Source organism: Lynx canadensis, chromosome B4 (genome assembly GCF_007474595.2).
Source record: "Lynx canadensis isolate LIC74 chromosome B4, mLynCan4.pri.v2, whole genome shotgun sequence".
NCBI lineage: Eukaryota > Metazoa > Chordata > Mammalia > Carnivora > Felidae > Lynx > Lynx canadensis.
Genome location: NC_044309.1, coordinates 11,720,580 through 11,740,728, shown reverse-complemented (window position 1 = coordinate 11,740,728; position 20,149 = coordinate 11,720,580). Strand labels below are relative to the sequence as shown.

At 41.9% G+C, this 20,149-nt stretch overlaps 1 protein-coding gene across 3 annotated transcripts in view; it reads right to left on the bottom strand.

Moving 5' to 3' along the window:
* The window catches only part of CAMK1D (calcium/calmodulin dependent protein kinase ID), a 425,521-nt gene that overhangs the window by 144,575 nt on the left and 260,797 nt on the right, over positions 1–20,149 (bottom strand). For 2 of the 3 annotated variants that reach the window (XM_030323252.1, XM_030323250.1), the window contains exon 3: positions 11,835–11,909. The exons of the other annotated variant lie outside the window; for it this stretch is intronic. In XM_030323252.1, coding sequence (XP_030179112.1) covers positions 11,835–11,909 — 75 coding nt within the window. The remainder of the gene's footprint in view (positions 1–11,834; positions 11,910–20,149) is intronic. 3 annotated transcript variants of the gene reach the window in all.

The following is a 20,149-nucleotide window of genomic DNA, read 5'->3' as shown; positions in this document are numbered from 1 at the left end:
GATCCCTAAATTCATTTACTTAATAATCTTATGACAGACTTATTATGTTCTGGGCATTGGCAAATGCAAAAAAAAAAAAAAAAAAAGACAATGATCTTCTTCTCAAAGAGCTTAGGTAGATGAACACGAATGAGCAAATAAAGCAGAAAAAGCACGATAAAATCATATACGCTAACAGGTGGAACAGCCAGGAAGGACGGCTTCATTCCCAGAGAGAAGGCAGGTCAGAAACAGCATCACAAAGAGAAGTGCTGTATGATTTTGTATCCAACAAGTCCATTTTGAGAGTCAACAGAACCACATAATGTCTGAAAATTTCATTTATGGACTGACAAACTGGTTTATCACATTGGTAGGCCCACAAAAGGAATTCTGTTTAAAAACTATTTTTTTAAAATAAAATTATTTCCAAAAAATTAAAATACTTTCTATCAATGAATGTGAAAACAAGAAAAAATTTAACTTCTTTCTGTTCATTGTCTGAATATCAGAAAATAATTTCAGCATCATTAATTACTCTCGGCACATATTCACATATTATAATCAATTTTTATTTCTAGCGTATCTGAAGAATTTACTTTTTTCCAATGTGGATTTATTATTTTGTATTTTTTCACAAGATTGTTTACAATCATCTTCAAAGTTGTATTTTATGATCACTGCGTTTGCACCTGTCAGCACCTTCAATGGATTCTTCTCGAGTGGCCATGATGTTTTAAACTTGGAAAACACTGTCATTTTGCTACCTTCCTTCAACAAATAATACCTTTCGTCAGTAAATCTCAAAAGATAAACCTTGTCAAAGAACATGTCTCTATTAATGGATTTTTAAATGCTTCTCCAAATTTGGGGGCTGCGAAATAGCCTTCCCAATCTCATTCCACTGCAGTATAGACATAAAATTACCCAATTCAAAATAGGGGTTCCACCAAGACACTTCCCACAGATTGAGTTATGCCAAAGCACAATTCTAGAATTTCCAAACACACTCTTATACACCATCAATCTCTCCTCACCAAATTGGTTCCGTTTCTTTCTTCCTCTCATAGGGAGACGTTGCAAGTTTTGTTTTCAATAACTACGATTTGCGAAAAGCTTCAAAGTGGCTGTTGTTTGCACTTCACTCATCGAATACTTCGACTACAGATTTCCGACTGTCTTTTAACCAATGCACCAAACTATGGGGGATTTATTTACAAAGAAGTGTGATGCTGTTTTAGTACACGTAAATTGATTTACAAAGTTCCTCCCTCAAAGGCTCATCGGGTTCTAATACACAACCGATGGAGCTGGCAGCTTAGGACAAACGATAAATGTGTGGAGTAAACAGAATACAAGAGAACGGGAAAGGAATCTAACCAGAATCACGGGAAAGGAGAGCTGAGCGGTGCCGGGGACTGAGAATACGTGGTCATGGCAGAGGTAATAAAATGGGCCATCATTTCTGAGATGAGCACCATTTAATTTTCAGCAGCTCTGAGCCACCGGGCCACGTGCTGTCCTCCAGCGGTCCCCAGCAGCCCTGCGTAGGAGCTGAAGATGCACGCTGCTACGCTCATGTCCAGCTCTGCACCTGCAGGGTGGAGGTGGCGGGCGCAGAGGGAAGGAGTCTGGCCTGGCAGGACCAGTGCCCTGGCCCGTGCCAGGGGTGAGGCTGGGTAGGGGAGCCCAGGGAGGGAGGCACTGGGGGGTTCTCAGCAACGTCAAAGAACCGGCAAGAAAGAAAACATTGAGCGACTGTTGTCAGCTGGGCTGAAGGCAGGTACGGAGTGGTGGAGGTTATGTCTACAGAGCTTTGGTGGCTCTGGGAGCACCTTTGTAGAGGGCGGCCAAGGGTAGGAGAAGAGCAAGGAAGGCTGGTGGGAGCACAGCTTGAGAGCCTGAGCTACAAAGGAAGCAGGGTGTTTTACTTCCAGATGTAAAATTAACCATCTAGATGTGGCAACGGGGGATCCAGCAGAATTCTGAAGGCCTGCTTCAGAACAGGAACCAGAGACCCTCTGCTTAACCCAGCCGTTACAGAGAGGCCCTCCTCCCATCATGTGAAATATCAAATTGCATACGTTCATCAGGGCTGCGAAGCCAGCTTCAGCACCAACGTGCCTTATGTATAAAGCCATGGATTCAAAGAGGTAAGACATGCTTTTAGAAACATCATCATGGGAAATGGAGAACCTTGGCAAGCAAACGCAGAAAATCCAACGGCTTTCTAACATCTGTGATTATTCCACGGGGATTTACCCTGAGGAAATGGAGACAGCAAAAGACACGCGAGACCACAGGACTTTAGACCAGAGGCCTTGGGCTCATCTTGAACAAATGAACAAACAACACTAAGAACTCCTCCACGTTACAGACAGACCAAGAAGACCAGACGCTGAGCTGTCAGGGGCAGAAGGGAGCCTGGAACCCACAGCTTCTGAGTCCAATCCATGTTCTTCCCATTTCACAGCGTTCCTAAGTAAATTTCTTAAATAATCCCTGTGACATCTCCCCCCCCACCCAGATCTCTTCCAGATGCCTGACAACATCTCCCAAATGGAAACATGAGAGATTTACCCCTAATAATTCCATATTTTCTCATGAAACAATCTGAAAACCATTTGAATTTCCATGATTCTAATCAAGGAGCAGTGACACCATGAGAGCCCCCTTACAGTTTGGACCCCCATAGACTGGACTACCCACAGATTGAATCTTTATAGATTAGACTCACCCCAGATGAGACCCAACAGACTGAACCCCCTCCCAGACTGGATCCCCAGCCCACAGACTAAACCCTCATAGACTGGAACCCATCCCCCCCTCCCAGACTGGACCTCTTACAGTCTGGACTCTCACCCCACAGACTAAACCCTCATAGACTGGGCCCCCTACATATAGACTAGACCCCTTATAAACTGACCCCCCTCACAGACTGAACCCCCTCATAGAATGGACCCCCTCATAGACTGAACCCCTGTCTCACCCAGGCTCCTTAAAACTTCTTATATCAGCCCTTCAGCCTGGAACACAGGTCCCACCCCACCCACACCCAACACATCCATCTGGCTTGTCCTAATCACTTCCACCCAAGGGTATCTCCTCCATATAGCCTTCCTTGTGACCCAGAGTCCCTGCATGATCCCTAAGAGATGCAGTGGTTTTGCGTCATGATGGCTCTTCCACAAAGAGAACCACTGGAGGGACCAACCACGTGCCCAACCCCTTCCCACCCACCCAGCACTCAACAAAAGTCACCCACCCCTAGGTTCTCAATGAGTGTCTGTTGTGAACAAAGGTGAGATTTTGGAAATTTATATGTAAATATATTACGGTGTCATAGGCAGAAACACTTTCGTCTTCATTATTATGCTTGGCTACTTAAAAAGACTTTCTGTTGGGAGTAGTAATTTGTGTTCTAATTAAAACTGTTTCTGGGAACACACTGTATGAATTATGAGGACAATATCCACATGAAGCTAACACTGGCAAACCCCCCAAAACGGAACAGTTCAAACAGCTTCACGCACAAGCCAAGGGAGTAGATAAACCATATTTTCTCCTGGAAGCTGTATGTATTTTCATGTCTTAGGCCACTCAGGAATCTACTATTCTTTAAAGAAAGTGCATTTAATCATTAGTGTTTCAAGTTCAGCAAATAACTTGTACATATCTTAATGCTACCATGAAATGAAAGAGATACGAGAAATGTTTGTATCTTACATGAAATACATGTAGTGCAACATATCATCATATCAGTAAAACACACTCATCTACTCCTTCATTAATTGACAGAATTATTTAAGAAAGAATCATGATCTTTGCTGTGTATGTTGGGATTACTTTAGTGATTTCCCGTGATATGCATCTGTAAACTTTTTCTCTTCACAAACCATGACAAAATACAGGGCATTTCCTAGTCAGCTCTGCTTTTAAAATACTTACTGAATCATAAGCAGTAATCTTTTCCAAGTAAACCAAACTGTTTACCATTAGTATTACCTACAAGATTTTTTCCTAGAAAATATCATCAGTGTATTGCATCACACTGGTTAAGGGCATTCACTGGGTCACTCGCTGGCTTGGGTAAATGATTCAACGTTTCTGCTCAGCTTCTTCCTGTAAAATTGGGATTAAAGTGGTTCCTAAGTTTTTTGGTTTTTGTAAGGGTTAAATAAGTGAATAAATACATGTTAGCCATTAGTCTTTTTATATGTAATTATATTAATTGGACAAATATGTATTAAATGCCTATCATACTGTGCAAGCACTGTTCTAGCAGAGAACAAAGCAGGGAGACGTTTTCTGATGGCAACAGGTGCTATAGAGGAAAGCGAAGTTGGGGAAGGGGGCAGGGGATAAACGTGAGCGTGGCAGGAGGTGGTTGGGGGAGAGGATATCTGATACGGGAGATCTGGGGGAATGGCTCAGTGAGAAGATGCTACCTGGCAACATTTCTAATTTTTACTTCATTCTACAATAGCATTAAGATATCTACGGGAAAGTGTTCCAAGCAGAGAGAACAGCAGGAACAAAGGCCCCCAGTGGTGCAGGCTTGGCATCTTTGAGGAACAGCAAGGAGGCCAGTATGGTTGCGGGTGAATGAAATCATGAGGGAGAAGTGAAAGATGAGATCAGGGAGGTAACCAGGGGCCGGGGACACACAGTGCCCTGAAGGTGGTTCTGAGGACTTGGTCTTTTACCCTGAGATGAAAAGCCAATGGGAGTTTTCAAAAGAGGTATAACCAAAGTCTGGCCGATCTGCTAAGAAAGAACAGTGAAGTAGAGAAGGCTGGGGGAAGAAAGATAAGTTTTATATATGATGGAGACTTCGATCAGGGTGGTGGCTGTGGAGATGGTGGGCAAGTGGTGGGATGGTCAACTGTCCCAAGTTGGGACCAGAGGATTTGCCAATGGATAGGACTGTGGGGCGTAAGAGCAAAAGACGAGTCAAGCATGACTGTGGCTTTTGGCCTGAATAACTAGAAGAACAGAGTTGCCATTTGCTAAGACGAGGTAGACAGCAGGAGAAGCAGATTTTGTGTAAAATTCAGGAGTTTATTTTGGATCTGGTAAGTGAGTGATGCTTATTACACAGCCAAGTGGAACTCTCAAGCAGAAAATTGGATACACATCCATGGTTTCAGGGGAGGAGTCCAGGCTGATCATATAAATTCAGGAGTGACCCATATATAGAAATTTAAGTCCTACTGAAAATATAATTCATTAGGGAATATAATATCTTTTTAGGGAAAAGAAGTCATTCTGATATGTCCTTTGAATTGTATCAGCCTGAAATACAGTTTACATCCCACGCTGGTACAGGCACCAAAGGGGAGGAGTTGAGGGGGCGTCCTTTATCATCTCCAAACGTATGGACGGATATTCCACAACCAAAGTCAGATGAGGAATTAACTCTAAACAAACTGACTTCTCACCTGTAACTTATCTCAGTGTCACTGACCTTATACTATCTATAGAAGAATGGTCTAAAAGAATAGCATTCTGAAAAAAAAAAGATAATTCTTCAAAAACCCCAAATAAAATTTTACATATAGACCAATATAAAAAATCAAGTCTCTTCTGCTGTAGCAGCAAAGGAGCAAATATGCTACAGAACTCAGACCTGATATTTCAGATATTAGCAGTTAGCTAAGTAATAAAACTAGGGTGCTGACTGCTAGGAATTTACCCAAGGGATATAGGAGTACTGATGCATAGGGGCACTTGTACCCCAATGTCTATAGCAGCACTCTCAACAATAGCCAAATTGTGGACAGAGCCTAAATGTCCATCAACTGATGAATGGATAAAGAAATTGTGGTTTATATACACAATGGAGTACTACGTGGCAATGAGAAAGAATGAAATATGGCCCTTTGTAGCAATGTGGATGGAACTGGAGAGTGTTATGCTAAGTGAAATAAGTCATACAGAAGAAGACAGATACCATACGTTTTCACTCTTATGTGGATCCTGAGAAACTTAACAGAAACCCATGGGGGAGGGAAAGGAAAAAAAAAAAAAAAAGGTTAGAGTGGAAGAGAGCCAAAGCATAAGAGACTCTTAAAAACTGAGAACAAACTGAGGGTTGATGGGGGGGTGGGAGAGAGGGGAGGGTAGGTGATGGGTATTGAAGAGGGCATCTTTTGGGATGAGCACTGGGTTTTGTATGGAAACCAATTTGACAATAAATTTCATATATTAAAAAAAAAAACAAAAACGAGGGTGCTGAGTATCCCGTTATATATGAGCATAAGTGCCCAAGATGATGTTTCCTAGGACACCAGAAACCTCCCAAGCACAAATATTATGAAACAAGTCCCCTCAAATGTTGTGTTCTAGATACTCCCCAAGTGTTTAGAAACAAAATCAAATCAAACCAGTTAAAAAAAAGAAAATATTTCAGAATAAATTCAACAAAGATATAGAAGATTTATACACGGAAAACTATATAACACTAAGAGAAATGAAAGATCTAAATAAATGAGAAATTGGTCATGTTTATGGATTGAAACACTTGAGTTTTTTAAGTTATCAGTTATTTCCAAACTAATGTACAGATTCAATGCCATCCCAAACCAATTCCCACAAGGCTTTCTGCAAAATAAACACACATGCCGATTCTAAAATTCGTATGAAAATGCAAACAATCTATAATACCCAAAGCAATTTGGAGAAAAGAATAATAAAGTTAGAGGACTCTAATACCTGATTTCAAGACTTACTAGAAAGCTACAGTAAGCAAGATGGTGTGGTATGGGCAAAAGACAGATATATAAAGTAATGGAATAGAATGAGTCCAGAAATAAAGTCAGCTGTGTAAAGGTCAATTGATTTTTGACAAAGATACAAAGGCAATTAATCGAGAAAAGAAAGTCTTTTTAGCAAATGATGCTGAAAATGGTATATCCCAATGGAAAAATAAAAGAATATCATCCTTACCTTGCACCATACATTAAAATTAACCTGCAGGTGACCTTATATTAGACCTAAGTGGAAAACCCAAAACTATACAACTTACAGAAGAAAGAAACATTTGCATACTTAGGGTAGGCAAAGACTTCTCATACACGACACCAAAAGCACAAACCATAAGAGAAAATAAATTGATGAGTTGAACTTTATCACCATTAAAACGTTTCCTACCCAAAAGGTGTCATTAAGAATTAGGTGTTGGTTTTTTGGGTATGACACAGAACGCATAAATGACAAAAGAAAAAAATAAGCTGAACTGTGTCAACATTAAAAACTTTGGTGCTACGAGTGATGGCACCGAGAAAGTAAAAGGACAGCGCTTAGCATAGGACAAAACATTTGTAAATAATATGTCTAATAAAGGACTTATATTAGAATATATAAGGAAGTTTTATAGCTCAAAAACAAAAACCAAATGACCCAATTTTAAACTGTGTGAGGTATTTGAACAGATGTTTCTCCAAATGAGATATACAAGTGTCCAAGAAGTACATGAAAAGATGATCAACATCACTAGTCATCAGAGAAATGTAAATCAAAACTGCACTGAGATATCACTCCACACCCACGAGGATGGCTATCAACAAAAAGACAAATAATAAACAAGTACAGGAGAGGATGTGGAGACACTGGAATCCTGACATAGTACTCATGGGATTGCAAAATGGGGCAGTCACTTTGGATCACAGTTCAGAAGTTCCTCAAAATGGTAAACACAGAGTTACCATTTGACCCAGCCATCCCACTCCTAGGTATATACCCAGGGGAAATGAAAACATATGGTCACACAAAAATTTGTACGTGGAAATGTCTAGCGTCTTTATTTATAATAGCTGAAAGTATAAACAACCTAAATGTCCATCGACCGATGAATAAATAAAATGGGATATATCCATATAATGGAATATTATTTGGCCATAAAAAGGAATGAACTATCGACACATGCTACAACATGGATAAATCCTGAAAACATTAAGCCACATGAAAGAAGCTAGTCACAAAAGACCACACATCGTATGATCCCATTGATATGAAATATCGAGAATAGGCAATTCTAAAGAAACAGAAAGTGAGAGGTTGGGGAGGGAAGAACTGAGAGTAACCGCTAATGGGTATAGATCTCTTTTAGGTGTTCTCCTTAATATTTATTTCTTTAGTTTGAGAGAGAGAGAGTGCACGAGCAGGGCAGGGGCAGAGAAAGAGAGAAAGAGAGAGAGAGAGAGAGAGAGAGAGAGAGAGAGAGAGAGAGAGAGAGAATCCGAAGCAGGTTCCTCACTGTCAGCATGGAGCCCGATGCAGGGCTCGATGACACGAACTGTGAGATCATGATGTGAGCTGAAATCAAGAGTCTGATGTTTAATTGACTGAGCCACCCAGGCACCCCTTACATGTTCTCCTTTAGAACATAAGATGTTCTAAAATTAGATTGTGTGATGGTTGTACAACCTTGTGACTAAAACAAAACCACTGTATACTTTAAATGCATGAATTGTTCGGTATGTGAATTATATCTCAGTAAAGCTAGTTTTTAAAAAGGTACCATTAAGAAAACAACAACAAAAAAGCAAGCTATAGAATGGGAGAAAAATTTGTATGACATATATCCAACAAAAGACAGAATATATAAAGAACACTTAGAACCCCATAATACCATGACAAACAATCCAATAAAAAGTGAGCAAAAGATTTGAAGAGGCAGTTTACTCAAGGAGATAAGCAAATGGCCAATCAGGATACAAAAAGATGATCATCATCATTCATCAGCACACACCCATGGGTGTCTACCCATAAGAATGGCTAAAATTGAAAAAACAAAGTAGCAAATATTGATAAGAATGTAGAGTAACAAGAGCTTACATACACTGTTGATAAAAATGTAAAAAGGTAAAACCACTTTACAAAACTGGCAGTTTCTTAAAAAGTTCAATCTAACACCTACTATATGGCCCACTCATTCTGCTCCTAGGTCCTCACCCAAACATATCCACACCGAGGCTGTGTCCATAATAATCCAAGTGTCTAGCAATAATAAATGGATAAAATGTGGAACATCTGTGATGACAGAATGCTACTCAGCAGTGAAAAGGAACAAAGTACTGACCACGCTACCATATGAATGAATGTCAAGAGGTACGATGAGTGAAATAAGCCAGACACAAGATGCACCGCTGTATAATTTCGTTGACATAATATTTTAGAAAATGCAAAATAATCTCTAATGAGTGTTAGTGGTTGCCTCTAGGGTTGGGGCTAAGGAAGGGAGCCCATCAAAGGGATATCTGGGGTAACGGAAATTTTCCGTTCTTGATGGTGGTGGTGGTTTCAGGAGTACGATTCACTCTCACATTCATCACTGAATTGTTCAGTTTAAATGGGTGCAGTTGATTAGGTGTAAGTTCTGTCTCAACAAAGTTGACCTTCAAAAAGTAATGAGAACCAATGGGAAGAGAATTTATATACAAGCAAACAGCTCACAACCAGCAAATCCAATGTTTGTATAAATAGCGCCTCTAAACCTCTCAGTGGTGCATGTGCACATAAATAGTGTTCTCCTTAGGCACTTCAAACATCCCTTCCCACTGATTCTGTAACAAATTTGCCTGACAAACCTCATATGGTACCCCCAACAGTTAAGTCTAGGCCACCTTCTCTAATTACAAATTCTGAACAAATGGGATCCATATCGAAGATGTTTTAGGACGATTGCAAAAGAGAGGATAAAACCCTGATAGCAAAGCTCAGTGAAGGGGTGGGACAGCTGTGTCCCCAGGAAGACTTCCAAACTTTGTTCTAAGGTTCATTCCCCTTGCAGACACTTTTATGCTCTCATGCCAACCTATCTTTACATAAACTTCTGCTGGTAAGCATACAGTCAAGTTGCTTCGAAAGTTAGAACTTAAATCTACTTGAACTTCATCTCGTAAAATGAAAGACCATCTGTAGAGATACAGATGAAATGATACAGATGTCCACAAAGAAAGAGTCTGTATGGAGGCCCTGCTATTTATGGCACTATTTATTTCCCACACATTTTTCTCATTCAGGACTCGCTATAGCCTTCCAATGTAAATATTGTTGTTATTATGTAAATATTACTATTTCTCCGCACTAAGGAAATGGACACTCAGAGAGGCCCAGGTATTTGCCCAAATGCACCCAGCTAGGAAGAGGCAGAACTGAGATTTACATAAGGGGGACACTTTGAACCGATTTATTTAGTGACAGATCCATAGAGAACTTAAAGCAAGTGAACACATATAGCTTTGGTTTCAAGTATTAATGCCTTTTCTTTTTCTTCTTTTGCATCACCGATAAAAAAGCACACATTGAAATATACTACTGACATTTTGTGGGCCTTAATCTTGTCACTAAAATGTCACATTCTTTCTACCGGGAAGTCAATATTTGGTGGAAAAGTGGTTCACCTGCTTTTGTAAGAACAGCCAGTATTGGTAAAAAAAGAAAACCACAGCCCCAAAATGGACCCACTTAGGTTAAAGCCCCAAGTCAACAAACCAAGACTTAAGACCTAAACTCACCACAGTTTCAGCTCCCTAGAAGCGTAACTTTTAATTAGTCAATATAGGATTTCCTGGTCAATTCTAGGAAATTTACTGATGGATCCCTTTTACTCCCCTTAAGAGGGCAACCTTGCCTATACAATGCATTCCTTGTTAAGAAATTTCTTTCTTGCTCTCTTTTAGTGCCCTCCCTCTGCCTTCAAAAACCTTCCTTCTGTTTAGCTCAGCGGAGCTTCCCTTTAATTGCTTGACGGGACGCTGCCCAACTCACGAATCATTTGATAAAGCCAACCAGATCTTCAAATTTGCTCAGGTGAATTTTGTTTTTGAACACTCTACCAAACACAGTCACATGAGCTTCTAGGGAGTACCCCGAATCTGGGGAGAGCCATTGCTCTCAAGGAAGAACCAGAATGTGGCAAATTATAAAGCCAACGGAACAGCAAGGAACTAGGAAAGATTGCATTTAGGTAATTGGGAATTAAATGAGGGACCAGCAGTCAGAACTGCTTAAACCGCCAGCCTCGTGGCTGACTTAAAACTTCTGGTAACCGTGCAGGACGGTCACTGGACAGAGAAAAATCGTCCATATGCTTCCAGTCCGGATACTTCAAAAAATGTCCTCCAATGTCCTATAAAAACGTTCATACAAAAAAAAAAAAAAAAAAAAAAAAGCCTACTGGTGGGGAGGCTAATTTCATTTAACAGTTTACATGTTAACTTTTACACAGGGCTTACATGCACGAGTCAAGTTTCGGCCCGAATATTCGGCTTTCTGATTTCTTCCCTCTTCTGGTAATCTCAAGCGTTACTGGAATGCAGAAATAATCTGCTGGGGGTGACAACGTTGCAGTCTGACCCCACTGTACTTGTCTTAACGCCTGGCAGGAGGCCAGTTCAGTCACATGTGCATTTATCTGCCGGCAGTGTAGATGGAGGGACGGAGCCCACAGCTACCATCTGCTGCCCTCCCCCAGCATCCCTCGAAATGAAGACAAGGTGGGAGTTTCTCCTAGAGACGGGAGCAGAGTGTACTTCGTGGTGCGCCCACTGGAGTGTTTCCAGGAAGCAACATTTGCACCCCGCACGTTAAAAAGCAAAAGAGACATCTTGAGTATGGCTTCCCCTGTGAGGATGAGAGGTCGTCGGTCTGGCGCAGATAAGACCCAGTGAGGCCCGCAGACCCCTGTCTAGATGGGTCACACACCTCCCCCGTGTGCCTGTTCCCACTCCCACGGCTCAGCTGGCCCGCCACCTCCGTTTCTTTCACCACCCCGTGGCCCCTCGGACATCTGAGTTGGCGATCCCCACTCCCAGCCCCTTCTGCGCTCCTCAGGCGGATACGGTACTTACAGCTGCATGACCAAGTACAAGTGATTTGGGCTTTCGTAAATGTCTTCCAGGGCAACGATGTTTTCATGCTTGATCCTGAAAGAGAAAAAAGCACACGCACATACACACACACACACACACAGAAGAGTGAGTATAATTAGACACGAAAACTTTAAAAAACAGACATCATTAGAGCAAAAACTTCTAAGCCCCAATCCAAATTCCACAAAGTGACTTTTGAGACTCTTCACAGTCTTGTCCCCAAGCTTCCTTCCAGACCTATTTCCCGATATGGCTCTCCTGCTCTCTGCTCCCCTTCATCCCCGAGGTGCTATTTACAAGCTGGTGACTGCGGATTTACGGTTGTTCCGGCATGTACATCCCAGTCTCCCTGCATTCATTCATGTGAGTCCCAGCAATGGGCCAAACCTGTAAACATCCCCTTACCTTTCAGGGCCCACCTCATCCGGCTGAACCCCCATGGGGCGTGTAACCGCTCCCTCTTCCACAGTCCCACAGTGGCCCTCACACACCGGCCTCAACAGGTCACTGTGTGCAAACCAAACCCATCCCCCTCACAGGCTAGATGTGCCGGGGAACAGATCCACTGTCAAGTTCATGACTCCAGTGCAGGCAAAGGAACACCAGACTGACCCCTCCTTGGGGTGGGTTCTAGTCACTGCCATCACCAAAGGTCAACCCAGCACCCCAAGCTAACTAGACTGGTGCTAATCAAAATATTGTTCCCAAGCACGGCAACCAGCATCTCCTGGAAGTCTGTTAGAAATGCAAATTCTCAGGCTTCACCCTGGTCTCAACAGATTCAGAGTCCCTGAGGGCAGAGGCCAGGAAGTGTTTTTAGTAAGATCCTTAGATGATCTGTATACCCAAAGCAGAAATTCCGCAGTCAACCAGTGCTTCTCGAGCTTCAGCGAATCACCTGGGATTCTGGCTACACTGCGTATTCTGATTCGGTGGGTGAGGGGCGGGCCTGTGGGTCTGCATTTCTGACAAGTCCCTGGTCCGGGAAGCAAAGTCCTAACCACAGAACCAAGAGAGAAGGAAACAGCCTAAGGCCAGTCCCTGGAAATATCCATTAAGAGTAGCTGTTGCTCAGACTATAAGGCTTGCTATTTACTTAAAGCATTTGAGAGAAGAATCATTTCATTATTCTATGAGCTAATGAACTCTTACCACAAGCCTTTCACTTAAATGACTGCTGAGCCATTTAAAAGCAAGCATTTCATGTGCAGATTCCCCTGAGCCCCTGAAAGCAGGGACCACGTCTCACTTATTTGTTCCCCCCTCATACCTAGCATCGTCTGCTTAATAAACGTCTTCTGGATGAATGACCGATACGTGAAGGTTGTCCCTACTAACCAGCGAGAATCATTATTAACTTAGGGGAAATGGAGGCCATTTTCCTAAGTGTGAGATGCCTTTCCCTCAAAAAGAAGCTTATTAGGTGGAACAAACCAGAATATGATCTTCCCTCTGAGCAGATGAACAAAGAGAACAAAAAAGTTAACTGAGGGTGGCAATGTTTTGCTTTGATTTCTACAGCTCTGCTTAGTCAACGCAGTTGCTCGTTTGCAGAAGCCAAGACGGCAATGCACGAAATTCACATTTCATCCGCATACAGCGCATAGAGCTCCAGCCTGCTATTTATTTCTTAGCCGTGGCTACTTTGATACCTGAGCACAATAAGATCACAGTACATTACAGGAACCAAGTAAACTATGCTACCAAGGAAACCACAACACATTAAGTTAGGACTGCTGAGATCCCAGATGTTTGTGGAATTATCATTAATGGGTCTTCTGAAAGAATTATGACCACAAAAAAAGTATACAGCATATGAGTTTTTCCCAATTTTTAAATTTTTAAAAATTCACAGTTAGAATCATTCACAGGGGCACAAACATCGTCTTTCAGTGAAGTTAACGGGGGGGGGGGGTTAAGTAAGAGCTCAGACCAATGAGAAAATGAAATAATAGGGTTCATGTGAAAGGGTGCCAGACAAAATTCAGGGTATCCTGTATGTCTAATTCTAGATAAACAACAACCACCTTTTTAGTGAAAGTCTGTCCCGAATATCGCATTGTTGTTTATCTGAAACTCAAATGTGATCGGGCACCCTCCATTTTCATGTGCTAAATCTGGCCACCCTAGTTACATGAATCACAGTCAATGAGCCTCTAAACTGAGCTTAGAGATTTGTACCTGCCGTTCTACCCTCTCTCAGAGGTTGAGCCAAGGAGGCTGTTTGAGTCCTGGAGTACAGCCATTGATACAAATTCAACTATATACAAAGAATCAACTATGCACAAAGTGCTTGCCCCGCCAGAATAGAAGACTCTCATAAATTAAGAATATAATCCCTTCTTTGGAGGCAAGGGATGGAGAAATTAAAGTGTACTTAACCTGCCATGTCTTACATGAGCTCTTGCAGTGGCTGGAACGATACGGGTCCTGGCTATCCCCCCTCAACTAATGAATCAAGTAGTCAAGCAAATGTCATTTACTGAGTTGCTTCTATGTTCCTGGAAGAACACAAGAAAAATACAAAATGAGATTTTGCTCTCAAAAACTTATCACCTAGCTGGAGACACCCACGAAAGCAGTGAGAAAAAAATTAAGAGGCAAACTCTATACTATCACCATTAGGTTCAGAAAAAGCGAGGCCCTGGAGGGGCCAGAATTACAGAGAAGGCCTCAGAATGGACGGGCACTGGGCTGGATGAACGATGTTTGAATAAACATACTTCAGAAATTTCAAAGAAATCCTCAAATGGCCTCTTAAATGTCTCTTAAGAAAGTGGTTTAACTAACTTGTAGATATGAAGACATGATAGAAGAAAACATTCTGGCTCCCAACAGTTGTGCTTAGGTATTTTATGCCACCCTCAGACTCTTAAAATCTACAAAAATTGAGCTCAAGATTTTAAGGCCGGGGCACCTGGGTGGCTCAGTCAGTTAAGTATCTGACTCTTGGTTTTGGCTCAGGTCATGATCTCACAGTTCGTGGGTTCGAGTACCATGTCGGGCTCTGCACTGACAGCATGGAGCCTCCTTGAGATTCTCTCTCTTTCTCTCTCTGCCCCTCCCCTACTTGTGCATTCTCTATCTCTCTCTCTCTCAAAATAAATAAATAAGATAAATAGATTTTAACATTGTTTTAGGACTAGGTGGCCTTCACAAATGCCATAGGAACATCCATGCACACATGTCTGGGCACCCACCAGGGACCAGGTGCAGCATGAGGAGTCCCAAGAATGCCAGGTCAGCCTGCATGGAGCTCACACGGGCGGGCTTCCAGCTGCAGCAAGGACACTTCACAGGCAACCTTCCTTATATTTACCAGAAACCAGCCTCCTTGTAATTAGTAGGGACTCCTGGGAGCAACAGAGAACAAGCTTAGACCCTCGTCTCCTACTCCTACAAATATCTGAGGGATAGAACATCTGCCTACTGTTCTCTTCCTATGGCCGACCAATCGTCCTCCAATGTGGTTTATTTTCCAATCATCATGCTATGGCCACTCTCACTTTTCCAGACCTGAGAGCAGTCATCCCAGTGTAAATTCTAGCACCAAGAACATGTTTGTTTTTTTTTTTTTAAACGGGATTTTATTTTATTTTTTTAATTTTTTTTCAACGTTTATTTTATTTTTGGGACAGAGAGAGACAGAGCATGAACAGGGGAGGGGCAGAGAGAGAGGGAGACACAGAATCGGAAACAGGCTCCAGGCTCTGAGCCATCAGCCCAGAGCCTGACGCGGGGCTCGAACTCACGGACCGCGAGATCGTGACCTGGCTGAAGTCGGACGCTTAACCGACTGCGCCACCCAGGCGCCCCAAGAACACGGTATTAAGTAAGAGATGTGAACTAGTAACCATTGAGAGTGGATGTTATACTTTTGCAAATAAAGCCTAATATTAGGTTCATTACAATTTTTTAATGTTTATTTTCTTACTTTTGAGAGAGAAAGAGAGAGCACAAGCAAGGGAGAGACAGAGAGAGAGAGAAGGAGACATAGAATCCGAAGCAGGCTCCAGGCTCTGAGCTGTCAGCACAGAGCCCAGTGCAGGGTTCAAACTCACGGACTGCGAGATTATGACCTGAGCCGAAGTGGGATGCTTCACCCACTGAGCCAACCAGGCTCTCCGGGTTCTGTTTTTTTTTTTTTTTTTTTAAAGCAGCTGCACAACTGTTGGCATATAAAGAATATACACTCCACAGGGGTAGGGATTTTTAACTGCTTTGTTCACTACCATCTCCCTAATACCAAGAAAAGCAAACAGCAGGTAGTATTTTCAATATGTATTTGTTGAATGAATCAATGAATGAATGAATAAATATTAAGTGTTGGGTCAATTAAATGACCAGATCAGTTTTATCTGAACTTCTACCAAACAAAATCTCCTTTCTTACTCAATCTTGAGCTTTTGAGCTTAAAGTTTTCACCTTCAGCTTCATTAAATTCAATCTTTTGAGGTTCAATGGAGTGCTTCAAATGATCAAGAATATTCTGAATTTTTATCCTCTCGTCTATTATGTTTACTACCCTTCTCAACTTTGGGCGATCTACGTATTTGCTTGGTACACATCCATCCCGATATGTCTGGATCCAAATTCCTAAAGTCTTAAGTGGGAAGGTTACAAGTCAGAGCTGGGCTCTGATATCACACCAGAGACCCTCATCAAGATAACCCATGACATGAATCAGCTGGCTTTGACTGCTGTCATGCTGTAAAAGCCCAGCAGGGCTATCATCTAGCCTATGTTTTACCATCCTATCCATAAGGAAAGAATTAGATTCCTTGCTGAAATGACATTCCTCAGTTTTACACACCACGTAATACTATTTAAAAGGGAAATGGAACGTTTGGGAAGATTTGTTCTTAGTAAACCCATGGTGGCTCCTAGCAACCACTACAGTCTTTACTAAACGATCACAAACCATCTGCTTAATTTACTGTTCCCGAATTGTGCTGTGCCTTGAAGCCAGACTTCCCAATCTACACATCTCATAGCCTACCTGGTTTATGTTTGGAAAACTTGCCAACACCTCTTACATTCTTTTCTTGAGCATTTCAACCGTGACTCTTTTGTGATAGTGGAATCTCCTCAGTCTCCTGGGATGTGAGACATCTAAATCTAGGGACGAATGAATATTATCACTTTCATTAGGCCCTGCTTACACAGCTGTTTGATATAGACCATTTACTGAGTGTTTACTACAGGCACACCTTGGCAGGTTGCTGGATTGGTTCCAGACCACCACAATAAAGGGCATTTCACAACAGAGAGCATCAAATAAATTTTTTGGTTTCCCAGTACATATAAAAGTTAAGTTTACACTATACTGCAGTCCAGTAAATGTGTCATAGCATTATGTCCAAAAAAAAAAAAAAACCCCACCAAAAAACAATGTGCATACATTAGTAGAAAAAAATAACTTATTGCTGGGGCACGCACTGGCGCTGGCTCAGTCACTACTGCATGCAACTTTTGACAGTGGGGTCATGAGTTCAAGCCCCACGTTGGGCATAGGGCTTACTTCAAAAAGTACTTTCTTGCCAAAAAGTGCTGACCAACCATCATCTCAGCTTTCAGTGAGTCATCATCTCTTTGCTGGTGGAGGGTCCCCCCTCAATGTTAATGGCTGCTGACTGATCAGGGTGGTGGTTGCTGAAGGTTGGAGTGGCCACGGCAATTTCTTCAAATAAAACAATGAAGTTTGCTGCAAATGACTTTTCCCTTCATGAAGGATCTCTTGGTAGAAGGTGATGCTGTTTGATAGCATTGTCCCCACGGTAGAACTTCTTTCACAATCGGGAGTTCGCTCAAACGCCACTGCTGTTCTCTCAACTGGGTTCATTCGTACAGTCTTCTAAATCCTCTGTTGTGGTTTCAACAGTCTTCACAGCATCTTCACTGGGACTAGATTCCATCTCAAGGAACTATTTTCTTCGCTCGTCCAGGAGAAGCAATTCCTCGTCCATGAACATTTTATCACAAAATTGAGGTGATTCAATCCCATCTTCGGGCTTCACATCAAATTCTAGTTCTCGTGCTGTTTCCACCACATCTGCGGATACTTCCTTCACAGAAGTCTTGAGCCCCTCAAAGCCCTTTGAGACACTTAAAATCACTTTTGCCAAACTCTTGTGAATGTTGATGTTTTGACCTCTTCCCAGAATCACAAATGTTCTTCATGGCATTTACAATGGTGAATCCTTTCCAGGAAGGTTTTTTCAATTTACTTTGCCCAGATCCATCAGGTGAATCACTCTTTATGGAAGCTCTAGTCTTACAAAATGTTTTTCTTAAGTAATAAAACTTGAAAGTCAAAATGCTCCTTGATCCATGGGCTGCAGAATGGATGTTGTATTAACAGGCATGAAAACACCATTAACCTCACCGTACATTTCTATTAAAGCTCTTGGGTGATCAGATGCATTGTCAATGAGCAGTCATAGTTTGAAGGAAATCCATTTTTTAGGTCTCAACAGTGGGATCAAAATATTCAATAAACCATGTTGTAAACAAATGTGCTGTCATCCAGGCTTTGTTGTTCCGTTGAAAGAACACAGAGTAGACTTAGGGTAATTCTTAAAGGCCCTAGATTTTCGGAATTGTAAGGGAGCTTCATGTTAAAGTTACCAAATGCATGAGCCCCTAACAAAAGAGTCAGGCTGTCCTTTGAAGCCAGGCACTGATTTCTCCTCTGTAGCTATGACAGTCCTAGATGCACCTTCTTCCAATAGAAGGCTGTTTCATCTACACTGAAAATCGGTTGTTTAGTGTAGCCACCTTCTTTAATTATCTCAGCTAGACTTTCTGGATCACTTGCTGCAGCTTCTACGTCAGCACCTGCTGCTTCACCTTATGCTCTGATGTTACAGAGACAGCTTCTTACCTTACACTTGATCTTAGGCAAAAGGCCAAGAAGTGAGGTTTCTTACCTCAAACATCATGAAGCTATCTCTACTAGCTTCACACTTTTCTTCTGCAGGTTCCTCACCTCTCTCAGCCTTCACAGAATTGAAAAGAGTAAGGATCTTGCCCTGGGTGAAGGCTTGGCTTAAGGGACTGTTGCGGCTGATTTGATCTTCTGTCCAAACCACACAAACTTTCTCCACATCAGCAATAAGGCTGTTTTGCTTTCTTAGCATTTGTGTGTTCACTGGAGTAGCACTTTTAATTTCCTTCAAGAACTTTTACTTTTCATTTACAACTTGGCTAACTGTTTGGCACAAGAGACCTAGCTTTCAGACTATCTCGGCTTTCAGCATGCTTTCCTGACTCAGTTTAATCATGTCTAGCTTTCGATTTACAGTGAGAGATGTGTGATTCTTCTTTTCACTTTGAACACTTAGAAGCCATTCTATGGTTATTAAGTGACCTAATTTCAACACTGTTGTGTCTCATGGAATAGGGAGGCCCGTGGAAAAGGAGAGAGGTGCAGGAAAGGCAAATCAAGAACAGACCAGTCAGAACACACACAACAGTTATCAATGAAGTCTGCCACCTTGCATGGCATGATTTGTGGGGCCCCAAAACAATTACACTAGTAACATCAAAGATCACTAGTCACAGGTCACCGTAACAAATATAATAATAATGAAAAAGTTTGAAATGTTGCAGGAATTACCAAAATGTGACACAGAGGCACGAAGTAGGTAAATGCTGTTGGAAGAAAATGGCACCAACAGACTTTCTCAACACAGGGTTGCCACAGCCTTCAATGTGTTAAAACCAAACAAAATCCCTCCAACACACACACACACACACACACCCCACAATAAATGCAAAGTGCAAATAAAATGAGGTATGCCTATATGTATCAAGACCATACTAAGTATTTTTCATTAGTTTATTTAATACACCAATCCTATGAAGCCGCTACTGTGAGATAATGAAAATATATATTGGCCTCTGCCCCTGGTTCCTGGCACAGAGTGGTAAGAAAACTAGGAGCATCTCTTATGTTAATATTTGGCCTCTGATGCCATCCCTGACATGGGGCTTCTAAAACTTACAAATTTCTGGGTGATAGGAGTGTCTTTTTGTTTAAGTTTATTTATTTTTTTGAGAGAGAGAGAGAGAGAGAGAGTGCACATGAGTGGGGGAGGAGCAGACAGGAAGAGAGAGAACTTCAAGCAGGTTCCATGCTGTCAGCACAGAGCCCAAGGTGGGATTCAATGTTGCAAACTGTGAGATCACGACCCGAGCCCAAATCAAGAGTTGGATGCTTAACCGACTGAGCCACCCAGGCACCCCTGGAGTGTCTTTTGTTCTAATGAAACTATCTGAGTGGGTTCCTGGAT